We start from the raw sequence: 13,976 nt of genomic DNA on the forward strand, positions 1-13,976 counted from the left end.
TTTAGGTTATAATGAAGGGGCCCTATAATGAAATATTTGTTCAACTCTTATTTTTTAGAAAGCAAGAAATTTGTTATTTTTTTTTTAAGTATCTGTTGGGGTCTTCTTCACCCTCAACACTAAAAATACCAAATTAAATCTCCCACTGAACAGATATATGTGTGACATAACACTCTCACTCAAGCAATTAGAACTTGTGTGACACTTAAGCGGGGGCTGCAATTAGAACTAGAACTTAATTACTTCCACTCTCATGATAACTCACTATGTTGAGTCTTTCTCTTTTGTGTTCAGTGTGGTATATGAGTTAGAGTATTTCTTGTACTCCTATTAATTCTATTAGCTCATTAAAAAAAAACTCACTCAAGCAGCGGCACCTCAATTTAAAAAGGCACACCAACAACCATGAACCTCACCCTAGCAACAACACCACAAAAAATACAGCTTCATCCCTTCCACAACAAAATACTAAATATCATCACCTCAACCCACCACAATATCGCACCAAAATCTACTCTACCTTTCTTATTTGAGTGTCTTGGAATATTACATTGAGAAATTGTTGGAATCAAGTGTTAGAGTCAAGTCCCACATCAAAAAAGTTAAGGTAAGAGAGAGAATTTATAAGGAGATGGACCCATAAACCTAATGCCTTAAGGTTTTGAGTTAAGATGTTGTGTCCAAGATCTCCTTGGTGTCCCCCCTAGGTCTTGACCCATGGGTCATCGCCGTGACTCTCCCCAACAAGTGGCATCAGAGCCGATGGTTCATGGGACCATGACGATTCCTTGTGTCAAAAGTCTTCCTAAAAGTGTGGCTAGGCGGCGGATTCCGTTAGCAGCGAACGGCGGTGCAAGGTGGATAGCTTCTGCAGACGGGAGGACCATGGGTAATGTGGTTGAGTGACTCACATTTGAGGGGGATATTGTTGGAATCAAGTGTTAGAGTTAAGTCACACATCAGAGAAGTTAAGGTAATAGGGAAAGTTTATAGAAGATGGACCCATAAACCTAATGCCTTAAGGTTTTGGGTTAAGATGTGGTGTCTAAGATCTCCTTGGTGTCTCCCCTAGGTCTTGACCCGTGGGTCCTCGCCGTGACTCTCCCCAACAAGATTGTTGGAATCAAGTGTTAGAGTCAAGTCCCACATCAAAGAAGTCAAGGTAATAGGGAGAGTTTATAAAGAGATGGACCCATAAACCTAATTTCGTAAGGTTTTGGGTTAAGATGTGGTGTCGATATCTCTTGGTGTCTTGCTTCTCGGCCCATGGGCTCCCTTGTCTCCCCCAACAAGTGGTATCAGAGCCGATGGTCGTGGGACCATGGTAACGGCTCATTGTGTCGAAAGTCTTCCTAGCAGTGTGGCTAGGCGGCGGGTTCCGTTGAGCAACAAACGGCGGTACAAGGGTGGATATGCTTCTGTGGAGGGGGCCCAATGATAATGTGGAGGTGACTCACACTTGAGGGAGAGATTGTTTAGAATTCACGTGCGGAGTTGGAGTCCCACATTGGTTAAGTTTGGGTGAGGAGAAGACTTTATAAGAGATGTGACCCATAAACCTAATGCCTTAAGGTTTTGGGTTAAGATGTGGCGTCCATATTTCTTGGTGTCTTGCTCCTCGGCCCATGGGCTCCCTTATCTCCCTAAAAAGTGGTATCAGAGCCGATGGTTCGTTGGGCCATGATAACGGCTAGATAACTTCCGCAGAGGGGCCGATAATGAGTGACCATGGTAACGGCCGGGTAACTTTTGCGGAGGGGCCGATGGTTAGTAACCATAGTGACGGCTGATAGCTTCCGCAGACGGGAGGACCATAGGTGATGTGGTTGAAGGACTTACACTTGAGGAGAAGATTTTTGGAATCAAGTTTTAGATTCAAGTCCACATCAGAGAAGTCAAGGTAATAGGGAGAGTTTATAAGGAGATGGACTCATAAACCTAATGCCTTAAGGTTTTTGGTTAAGATGTGGTGTCTAAGATCTCCTTGGTGTCTCCTCTAGGTCTTGACCCACGGGTCCTCGCCGTGACTCTCCCCAACAGAAATATATAAAAATTGTAAAAAGAAGTCAAGATAAAAGTGATGTTAATGTGAAAGATGAAGGAGCACAAAAAAAAAATGTGCTAAGTTGTGAAAATAAAAATAGTGATGCAAAAGCAAAAGAGAAGAAAAAAAAAATTAACTTGTGAAAATGAATATTAAAATATAAGAAGGGGTTGAATTGTGTCTTTAAAAACTTTTTTCAGCTGGTGGCCATGTTGTCTCATCTTCATAAATGCCTGCTGTAAATCGGCATCATGAGCTACTATGCTTGTAGACTTGACCACCACACCATCTATCTATATACACCTCCACAGTCTTGCTGATGAGTTTGTGGAAAATTAAGTCCATGGCCCGCTAATAGGTAGCTCTCGCATTTCTTAATCCAAAAGGAATGACAACCCATTCATATATTTCCAAGTGCCCATGACACCATAATTCTATTTTAGGGACATCTTTCCTAGCTATGTATATCTGGTTGTATCCATGAACGTAATGATTCCATAAACTCAACTGAATCTACTAATATATAAGCTACTCGCATAGGATATTCATCCTTATGTGTTGCTAGATTGTGGTTGCGATAGACTATGTCATTCCAACAAGCAGTAAAATTCAGCAATGTCTATACGTTCATAGTCTGATCAGTTGAAGCACTCAAAGCCAATACAATGTGCAAAGGTCTTGCACAAGTCTATACTAACGCTTGATCTTCCAAGTCCAGGAAGACAAAGTTCAAAGCTCAGATCGTCCAAAGCTTAGAGTCTCATGAGTTCCACTTCAGTGCAAAGCAACTATTCAAAGGAGAAGCAAACTCATGATGACTCAAGCATCTACAAGAGGAATGAGTCTCCTAGGAAAGTAACTGGAATCAAGCATCGCTCCTAAGGAAGTAAGTGGAATCAAGCAACTAGAACCAAGCAACAAAAGTCAAATAATGTGCTTGTTCACACGTGTCTACTTGAGTCTGAAACAAAGTACCAATCAAGGCACAGAGATGACCCTTCGACAGAAGCTATGAGGAGCGCCTATGAGCTGAAAGCAAATATATCTTATCAAGCACAAGCTTCAATGACCAAACGACTACATAGATTCAAACTAAGCCTAAGCATAATGCGCTGAGACAACCAAGCATATCCTATATCCATCATAAACGATGATGGTCTGTGCATAGAAGTTGACAACATGTATATGTGATTAGAGCAGAGAAGTTGACAACATGTATCTGTGGAGGAGTCGAATTCAATAAACTCAACTGTCTGGAGAGACTGGTGCAAAGAATTCTCGGGGAGGAGTATTATCAGGAATTTCTTTAACATGCAACATTTACTCTAATGACATCATTAATTCTTTGGAAACCATACTTGTCTCTCATTTAAAACTGAGTGCTCCTACACTGCATCATTGAACCTGCGCATTGATAGAAACTCAATTCCTGCCTTGAATTTACATTCCTTACCTTCTTCTATAAAAATAAATTTCTTTGGCTTAGGATCATCTTCATTCTCATCATCTTCAGATGCACTATCCCGATCTTCAGAAGTATACTCACCCTCTATGTCATGTTAAACTTGTGACCAAAAGTGTTTCGATACATATTGTGTAAAACATCATCATGCTCGGGCATATTGAACCCTTCATCCATTCCAAAATCCCTCTCCTCTTCACTATCACTAAAATTACCCCCTGGCAGAACTCATTAGTGCTGCTCTAGTTACAATTTTCTCCACATATCTCACGGAACTAGTTGTGTTGTTCACAACACCACTCCTCACTCTATTACCCCTCTTGCTCCCATAACCACTCCCGCTCCACCAACCTTCTTACAAGAACCATCCCCTGCTCCAACAACCCTCTTGACTTTTTACTCCAACAACTTAATTTCTTCATTTTTCCGGGACTAATCTCTCCAACAAAAATGTTATCTCCTCCTTCGTTCGTGACACTGGCACAATGTCACATAAATTCTCTGGCTATCTGTCACAAGTGAGAGAAAATTTATTAAATTAGGGTATAGATAGAAAAAAAATTAGAAATAAATACATTGGTCTTCTAAAACAATAAACTTTTTGAACTATTTGAAGAATGACTAAAACAATAATCTTTCTAGAATGGAGTGAGTAAAAGATTCATATGAACTAATTTTATTAGTATGGGAAGTTCTCCCATTTTCTGTTTAGTTCTGAAAGAGTGAAAGTTATTGCTAACTCTGAAAGTATATTTTTATGATTAATTAGTTAATTACTTATCCTGGTCATTGTCTTTACTGGCGCTCAATCTAGTCCAGAAACCCTTTTCGTTCTTGTTTGCTGATCTTATTAGGCGGTAGTTCAAAGAATCAAGCAGCAAAGGAAATTTTTTTTTGGTACATAGCAGCAAAGGAGAGTTTATGGCTTTATATTATATAATATTTATTTTGTTTTGAATTTGAAGGGTCAGAAATCAGAATCAAAATGATGCATATTATATTTTATGTCTCCATGAATGAGATTTGCTTTGTAGCGTTTTATTTTAGATGAAAGAAAACCCAATTTGATAGGATGGATACTGGGCAGCTGAGTATGGCAAGATTTGTTCTTTCAGTTCGTGACAAGATATGCATTTGCTTGATATAATCAGTAATGGAGCTCATTCCAGCAACGATGCAATGTCCCAAAACAGAGCTACCTCCTCCATCAATAACAGAGCTTCGTCGCACTCGCACAGATCGGAGTTATAATTAGGAATTAATCTCTTCCATTAGATTATAAGATTTTGAAGGGTGGAGATTTAAACTTTTCACAAATAAATCAATCATATGTCCAAAAAGAATAAAAGTGACAAATGGCAAACATGAGAGTGATAAGATAATATAAGAGAGATTTTAAGCAAAAATGGTAGATGTATACAGGAAAAAAATCGACTTCCATCTTTCATACAAGTCAATTTTCATTTAAAAAAAATACAACTTAATTTCGCTTTGTAAACCTTTTCCGTCAATCTATATGTATACACGCTGGGAAAACACAGGAACAAGTTAAAGGAGCATTCTTAATAGATGCTACAGGAAAATTGAACCAATAGAAGTAAACAAACTAACCATGTGAATTACAATCATAGTCTCGCATTGAGAATGATATTATTGTAAGTAGTTCATCGTGTTCTCAAATTTACATCCACTTCAAAATTTGGCGTATACACAAAAAGTAAAGTTCGGTGTATACACAAAAGTGATCAGCAATTGCTCTCTCAGCTTTATGCAGGAAAGTCATAAGCGGAGAGCCTAATGTTTACATGTGTACAGAATCGGAACAAAACATGGGTAAATCCTCACATACAGGAGATTGCGAGAAGAGCTATGTATGTATGTAGCTTAATGCTTGTATTTCTTTGCCTTCACGGCATGGGCTGCAGCACTGTACCATGAAGCTGCAGCCATGGCACCAGGATCAGGAACTGATGATTGATTTTCTGCAGAAACATAAGTTGCACGCCCAGCCTGCATGCATAACTTCCTCATCAGATCTAGTACTAGTGAGAAAACAATGAAAAAAACATGGAAGTAGCTTTCTGGAAGAAAAAAACTTGCATTTTTCACACCATTTAGGAATTCAATTATCTACTAGCATGAATTGTTAGGTTCAATGGTTTAAAAATCTTGATTCACTACACTTATCTCACGCCAAGATGAAACAACCATCATTCTTTTGTTGAACATGGTTAGCATTCATAATAGCTAATAAACCCAGTTCATTTGGGCACAAGTGCACAACTCATTAGCTGATCATAATAACTATAAAATAGCAATAGTGTAGCAAACTGGGAAGCCAGCTATCTCAATTACAGAGATCAAATTTGCAATCCACATCATATTATACCTTTTAGTTAAACAAAGCATCATGTTACAATAAATTGCTATATCCCTTTCCAGATAACCATAGTTTATGACTTACTTAACCAAAGATCCTATCAATATTGCATTTACTTATCAGTAATCAATTAGTTGTCAACCCCAACTATCCTGAAGTCATTTGTCACCCTAACAGCCAATAGTCGATTGAACAGATTATCTTCAGTTATAAAGTAATGATAGATCATTTTTATTACTCATGCCAGGCTACCGGCAGCAAAAAGAGGTAGGATACAGACAATTGTCAGGGTTTATGGGTAGTGAATAGTAAAAACAACTGCACAGTCTCAAATTCAAGAATCCAGAGGAAAAATAATTTCATAAATCAACATCGAGAAGAGAAGAAATCAATACAAATTTTACTAAGGAGATCTCAGCATTTCTGACTGAAATCCCCAGTTCCCCACCCAATTTATCATCTCTTGCTCCTCATTTCCCTCTTTTTCTGAAAACAAAAATCAGCATCGAAGATGCCCATTCTAATTGTGAACCGGAAAAAGTAATAGGAAATATTTCCTATGTTTACAAAGGACTCTAAAAGGGGAAATATCTGGCTAGGGGCACCAAAACATTCCTTTGAAATTCTGTTAACGATATCAAACCGGTGGTAAGGAAATTATTTCTTTCAAATATTAAACTCGATCTCATTATTATCCTTGTTTAGGTTCTCTTCTCCCTTGCTTACCCGTTATATAAAGTATAAACCCTTCAGTACAACTAGCAGAAATAAATTTTACTTAAAAAGGGTGAAACCCTACCAACTAATTATAGGATTAATTTTTGATTGACTATCAATGTAGTGAGGATTACATTATCAGAGAATCATTAATGTGACAACTTCTTTACTAATAATCTAAAATATTTCACTGAAACATTCTACGGAAGATTAAATTCAAAATCTTAACTAAAAGGAAGAAGCAATACCACAAAAGTTCACTCATTTAACAAAGAACCAATAGTAAGTTGTCACCTTTGCTATCATGTGCTTGGTTGACTGAGCTCCATCTAATGCAGCTGCAGAAGAGATAATAAAAGCAGTGGAAGGATCACTACCAGAGTCTAATTCCTGTAAAGCCAAAGCAAGTAAGTGAGAAACAGTAATAGGGTCATGCAACCAATAAAGGGAAATGAACAGCTATTGTCAAAACCTTTTCAAGAGTTGACAAGGCTGGAATAAGGGCATCTAGTAATGTTCTATAACCAGCCTCAGCTTTCCCATACTTCTTAACAGCAGCAATGGCAGCTGCAAGTGCCTCAGCCCCTGAATCAAAGACTCATAAGGGATGATCAGTCCAACCAAAGCAGCATAAAACAAAGGAAAAATAAATTGTAAAATACTGATTGAATTTTTCTATATTTGGAGAAAATTCTCACATGTTTTTGGCATGACAACAGAATGGGAGCTTGTCTGCAACTGTATACATGCTGCCTTACAAAGAATTGTATGTCTGGAAAAAAAAAGTGACATTGTGACGATAATCAGAAAGCATAAATAATTTAAATTCAGAGATGGCATAGGAATGGCATGATACATGATCCCACTAGTTCCGCCCATTGATCTTCCAATTGATGATCCAATTTCATTGAAAGTTTCAGCAGCATCATTCAGAGGGTAACTGTGACCAAATGATAGCAGTTCGGGTCAGACTGCAATTCAAATGGCATGTGCTATTGCAGCAACTACCGTGCAGTTCCCCAACAGCACAAGTTATAAAGCCATAAAAAACCACATACTAGTATTCCATTAATCCAATACAGTGGAAATAACTGGTCATACATAAACTTAATATATTAGCACTAATGATTCATGGTTATACATAGGAAGGAAACCAAAATATATCTAGGGCCGGCTTAGTAACATAAAGCACAAACTTACTTTTCTATATCCTCAAGAATTTGTTTTGCACCTCTAAACATCTACAAAAGATGAACCAGAAATAACAAGTAATGCCCATGATATATCAACAATTATATAAAAATTATTAAATAAGAGGACCATTCAAGGATGAACTCACGGTTGACCCACAGTCACCATCACCAACTGCACTGTCCCATTCATTTAGTTTGTCCTTGATATTTATAATTGCATTAGCACCAGCTTCAATGGCTGCCTTTAGTAGTTTTCCTTGCTCATTTAGTTTTAGTGGCAGTTTCCGTGGCTTACATAAAACAAATATAGAAACCACATCTCAAATTATATCAAGACATAGGAGAATTTTTCTCTAAGAAAAAGGAGAAAGAAAGAAAAAACACTGACACCAAAGTATTTATTTCCCGTAAGTTGTGGGCTTTTAGAGAAGTGCATAAATTGATGGTAGGAAGGGAAGCACTTTAAATGGTTTAAGTTGAACAGTTGCATCAAGTATTAAGAAAAATGTGAAAAAGAAATTTGTTCCCTGTGATATAAGTGAAAGGTAACTAGAAATAAGACTTCTCGGACATAATTAAGATACCATATATACAACATGAAATGTGCTTATCCTTTTATTTCTTCAGTAAGAAATGTCTTATGATGTAAATTTAACTTTATACAGTATGCACTACTGAGATAAATTATTAAACCAGCAAAGATGTGAAATTGTAGCTAAACACAGTAAGCCAACAACACTCCGTTTCAAAAACAAAACATAGTTTCAAATTTCAACAGTTAAAACAGAAAAATAACCACATAACCCAGTCTGATAATGGCTACCTATATAGATTCAGAATTTGCATCATCGTCTTCATAGTGCTGTTATTAAACATGATTTGTCATTAACTAGTTTCTTTTCTTATACTACCATCGTAACTTGCCATGGAAGAGAAAATGACACATAATTTCCAAGGATGTATAACTTTCCATTAACTCCTTACCTCACTACTCTTGGCTGATCGAGATGGTGGAATTGGAACAGGAAGCTTAGTTGGCGGGCGATTACCTTTAAAGAAAGAACAACTTCAAAAGCTTAATGTATGAGTAGTAAACTATTTAGCTCCTATTTATAATATTACAGTTGAATGTAAATTTAAAGAGTACCATATCATTACTAGAACAATACATAATGTAAATGAAATCTCCATGTAATACAATTGATAGATACGAACTAGAACAGTGTACTGACCCTCAACTGCAACAGGCCAGTAAGGAGCTTTAGTTTCGGCGTCTAGTCGTAGGAGAATAGAAGGATCAGCCCGCATGATAGAAATTGAGAAACCTGAGAAAAATTAAAATATGATAATCATATCTATTTGTCTACTTATGAATTACAAATAAAAGCTGATGGGCATTCTATGTGGCAACCAACCTTGCATATCTAGAGAAGTCATAAATGATCCTGTATAAACTCTTTCAACAGCCATTCCATGCTCCACCAGCAACTTAGGAACTGCTTTGCCTGCTGCAATCATTAGTTCCATTAAAGGAGTGGCACCTAACCTGCATTTGAAGAAACTTGTAGATAAATAAACCACCTGCTCAAACGAAGTCCTGAACATCAATAAAATAATAAAAATCATTTTTCTGTAATATTTGAAATTTGGGCTTCGAAGGAGAGACTTAGCGCAATGGTAAAAAGTTGTAGTCATGTGATTGAGTATTTGAGTTCACAGGTTCAAGTCAAAGAAACAGTCTCTTGTGTTAAAAACAAGGTAAGGCTGCGTACAATAGACCATGTGGGCGGAGCCTTACATGTATGTTTAAACAAAATGGTGCTCATGTCCAAATAATAATATAGAGAAACTTACTTCTAAAAAACTTTTAAAATTAACTTTTGTTCCCAAGCAAAGACAACATCCATAAACCTACCCATTGATCATGAGGACCACTCTAGAACCTGGAGGTATCGGAACATAGTTTGTTTCCTGCAAGCAATTCCAAAAGAAAAATATTGTAACTCACTCAAAAGAATGATAATTACACTGCATTCAGGGATTCAAAAAATGTCAAATATTTAAAACATTTGTGTTGAAGCGAAGACTATAGATAAATAGATGCAATTTCTGGGTCAACCTAGAAACATCACTTCTTGTTCCAATTTCTTGTAAAAAATAGATGCAATACTCTAAATACAATTTAGATTATAACTTCTCTTCTATGTGTTTTCACTAAAACAAATGTTACACTAAAAATCAGGCACTGATATAAGTAGGTAGTGACTGGACAACTGAAATTCATTTAATCTCTCTATTCTCCGAAGGAAAACTGAGGCCTGTTTCAAGATGCTTGTATATGCAAAATGCAGAAATGAATGACTAATAAAGTACACCTATAGACAATAAGAAAATAAAGATACCAAAAAACATTCCAGAATTCAAAAGATTACAGACAGACAGAGATAAGTTCATGTCAGAAAAATAGTAGAATAGGACATCACAAATACACCAGTAATTTCTTTTATTCTGGGTTTCATCATGTTACAAGACCAACCTGTTTTTTCAACTAGTATATTGCAACCAAAGAGCTTTTCATACAATATCGTACCCTACCTTAGACAATATTTTCTTCAGAACATGAGAAACCACATCATCTACAGGCTGAATATTAGTCACAGCAGCACCAGGTTCTCCATGCTATAAAAGAAGTAGTATTTGCTATGACATAATTTAAAATTTGATCGAGGGAAAAAAAAGCTGTGAAAACAAACTTCAATCAAAAGGGATATACATATCAAATAACTTCAATGCAATTTTTTATGAGAGAATAATGTATTAAGAAAGAGAAGTACAAAGATAAATGCATAGACTTCAACTCCGAAACCTGTATGCTGAAAAACCACAAGAAAAATAACAGAAAGAATTTATTTCAAGTTACAAAAGTAACAAAATTTTTAGCGTATTTGGATGAAATTCTTTTGGAGTGAAAGAAACTTGTTTTTGCAGCTTCTTGAGGGAACGTTCGAAGAAAGAATGACTATTTTCTTATAATTAAGCATTTACAAATAAGTATAGATTCAAAATGTAGCAATTTGCAAATAAAGAAGACTTACAATTCCAAGGCCATATTCCATCTTTTCTGGCCCCAAACGATCTGCTAGACCCATACCAGGAAGTGTGCAAGGATGTAAAGCAACACCCATTGTCCCCACAACTTCAGATGCGTGCTTTGCTTCTGCAGCAACATCAGCGAGAGAAAGACCAGCAGCAGCAGCAGCTCCTGCAACCTACCTCACCCAAAACAAAAATATAGTTAAATGTAAAAATTACATATTGGCATTTGGCACTACATATAATATGTCAATATAATATCTATAATGCTAATTTCGAGAAATTAAAATTTACATTACATTAATACAGAGGCCGCACTAGTCTCTTCATATGTTAACATGAAAAGGTGTAGTTTAACCTTTAAAGTGTATTTATGTGCATAAGGAACAAATAAAGTGCGAAAGAATAGAAGTGTCTATGTAGATGAACCTTCTGAACCAGAACAGTCCCTGCCAATCCTCTTCTTCCAGCAATCCCTCGAGGTGGAGGTAAAGCACAATCATCCTCAACAAAAATAGTCTGCAATGCAAAGTGAAAAATAAATGTCAACCTTATCTACAAATTAACTTTTAAGAGAAAGAGCAAACATTTGCCACGTAAACATACCTCTACGTCAAAACCTTCAGTTTTTGCTTCCTCAGCAGCCAAACCAAAGTTCAAGCGGTCACCAGTATAGTTCTATCAACACCCAAATTTAAACACTAAGAATCCAGAAACAAGATGCAAATCCTAATGTTGATTTGGTATGAAATCTTTTTTTTTTTTTTTCCAATCTATAGTGCAGAAACCACACTCTTAAAAAATTTATCACAGCTTAAAGTTGATTTGGTACAAAATCTTTTATTTTTTATTTGGGTTACATTGTGTGAAATATTGTTAATAAAAATAAACTTCTACATCTTTTCACTAGTCATTGTCTTAATTAACACAGACAACAATTTCAGTGCATAGAATATCTAACATAATTACTATTTCAAAGACATATTAAACACTTGTACTTAGGATGGTGAAGTGCTAAAGTATCACAAGAGTAAAAGCAAACAACACCTTCACAATTAGAAGACATCCCTTAGGACCAGTTACAGCTCGTATCCCCTACATTTGAATCATAATAGGTGTATCAGGGCTATAAAAGAATCAATACTTCTAAAACTAAATGTATGACATATCACTTCCAATAATAAGCATACAGCAAGAATGGAATCAACAGGAGGAGAAGAAAAGACATCGCCACATATGGCTGCTGTCAGCATTCCTTCTCCCACAAATCCAGCATGAGCAGGCTCATGGCCACCGCCACCCCCTGTAACATAAAATGCAGAATTAGCTATTAAATTTCAGAAACCTAAGTGATTATAAAACAACTGAAGTGGTAAAATCACCCCAATACATGTTTTACCAAGTGATCAAATAGCATACGTCCACTCACCCTTTCCCGTCTTCCTTTCTTCCCTCTTGCAACCTTCTTATTTTTTCCTAAGATGGGAATCCTATCTATACAACTCCTATAATATAAACAGAAAAGCATTGTAACAGCATCCAATGGATGGTTGCACACCTGATATGACTGCAACTTTATCATATGTTCCTTTTCCACATGGAATATCTGCACGAAACACAACCTTCACCTGCACTCAAGAAAAATAATAAATAATTCCATAAAAACCTACAAGAACTGCAATACTTATACACTAATGCAAGCATCTATGTGTAAGTGTAATCACCTGAGGAAATCCCTCTAGATAGTTTAGGCCAGGATATGTCTCTACAAGACCTTCAATGAATTCATTCACAACATCTGCAATCAAATTAAAAAAGAGAAAAAAAACACAAATTATCATTAATAATTAATAATTACATATCTTCACTGCAGTGTCCGTAAGGAAATACCAAAACACTCCTAAAAAAAAACTTCGAACTACAACAATATCTCAGCATCACCTCATATCAATCCTACCATCAAATAATACGAATATAAGCAGCCATTTACGGTTGAATCAAAGAGGAATGCTAAAGAATTTCAGGTCCAAACATAATAAAAAAAAAACAAAAAACACAAAACAAAACGAACATGATTTCAAAGCCAACGAAGTCCAAAATATTCAGAGCACAAAAGATTTTTACTGTTACAATTAAAGTCGTCCAAGACAGAAGGTGAATTGTATTGAACAATACGAATACAAGTGTAATTTCCGTAACTCAAGCTCACTAATATTCAGCCACAGCGGAATGCTGAAGCATTTCACGTTCAAACACGATTGCAGTTACAGAAATAAAGAGGAACGAAAAAAAAGAACTCGATCAACCGAACGAAGGCAAAACTATTCAGAGCAATCAATTTTATCATTGAAACAGTTAAAGAACGCAAGATTGCAGTTGAATTGCATAGAATAACACGAATACAAGGTATGATTTCCGTCATTTGAAAGTTCAGTAAGATCAAGTCAAAGACTAATGCAAAAACAGTTCAGATTCAAACACATTTCAAAAGCAAGAATCAAATTCAACAAGATGAACAGAACTGAAACAGTTGCACAAACACGATTCCGAACAAAACGCCAGCGATAACATTCAGAGCACAAAGTAAACCAAAATTGCAGGTTCGTTTCATCAGCAGTGAGAAATTGACAGAGCAATGAAAAAGAATCAAGAAACAGAGAGAGATTGAGGTGAAGAAACTGAAATGCTCACCGAGTGGATCGTTGATGAGCTTCTTCGCCGGAATCGCCCGTACCACAGACATGTTGACGAGTTACCAGAGAACTGCAATTGAAAGCAAGAATGTCAGAAACTGAAAACCCTAGAAATGGCGTTGCATGAAACAGTTGAGAGAAGAAAACGAACTCGAGAAGAAGAGCGAGAGAGAAAGAGAGAGAGAGAGGGAAGAAGCGTTTGTTTCCGTTTGGTGATGGTGTGGGTGACTCTCTCTTTATATACAGAGAAGGAAAGCGAGGGAGTTGAGTGTTTGCTTGTTCCAGCAAGGAAAATAAATAAATAAAAACTAAATTAATAATCGCTCACGCTTTATCCGAATCCCCTCGTTTTTCCTTGTAATAATAATTTTGCTATTGCATTTTCGTCAATTAA

The 13,976-nt window shown here is 36.5% G+C and overlaps 1 protein-coding gene across 3 annotated transcripts; it reads right to left on the reverse strand.

The window, feature by feature from the left end:
- Positions 1-5,104: 5,104 nt before the first annotated feature.
- LOC130738695 (putative 3,4-dihydroxy-2-butanone kinase) lies at positions 5,105-13,879 on the reverse strand. Of its 3 annotated transcripts, XM_057590801.1 has the most exons (21): positions 13,734-13,878; positions 13,581-13,652; positions 12,614-12,687; positions 12,448-12,517; positions 12,080-12,192; positions 11,937-11,984; positions 11,496-11,567; positions 11,319-11,408; positions 10,892-11,065; positions 10,392-10,475; positions 9,712-9,767; positions 9,212-9,342; positions 9,029-9,121; positions 8,781-8,845; positions 7,943-8,086; positions 7,804-7,844; positions 7,460-7,543; positions 7,302-7,375; positions 7,076-7,188; positions 6,898-6,993; positions 5,105-5,516 (listed from the first exon to the last, which is right to left on the reverse strand). In XM_057590801.1, the coding sequence occupies exons 2-21, from the start codon at positions 13,630-13,632 to the stop codon at positions 5,391-5,393; spliced, it is 1,800 nt and encodes a 599-aa protein (XP_057446784.1). In that variant the 5' UTR covers positions 13,633-13,652; positions 13,734-13,878; the 3' UTR covers positions 5,105-5,390. The 3 variants fall into 3 exon arrangements, with proteins under 3 accessions (XP_057446784.1, XP_057446786.1, XP_057446785.1); XM_057590803.1 differs by lacking the exon at positions 7,460-7,543 and having other exon boundaries at positions 13,734-13,879; XM_057590802.1 differs by lacking the exon at positions 10,392-10,475.
- Between the last annotated feature and the right edge of the window lie 97 nt (positions 13,880-13,976).

Source organism: Lotus japonicus, chromosome 2 (genome assembly GCF_012489685.1).
Source record: "Lotus japonicus ecotype B-129 chromosome 2, LjGifu_v1.2".
Taxonomy (NCBI): Eukaryota; Viridiplantae; Streptophyta; class Magnoliopsida; order Fabales; family Fabaceae; genus Lotus; species Lotus japonicus.

Bases quoted from the DNA above. Each gene is read 5' to 3' on its own strand.
- LOC130738695 (XM_057590801.1), bottom strand. From the start codon at position 13,632: ATGTCTGTGGTACGGGCGATTCCGGCGAAGAAGCTCATCAACGATCCA. The intron at 12,688-13,580 runs GTGAGCATTTCA...ATTTGATTGCAG, and splicing joins GCTCATCAACGATCCACTCG to ATGTTGTGAATGAATTCATT. The intron at 12,518-12,613 runs GTGATTACACTT...TCTTGAGTGCAG, and splicing joins ATCTAGAGGGATTTCCTCAG to GTGAAGGTTGTGTTTCGTGC.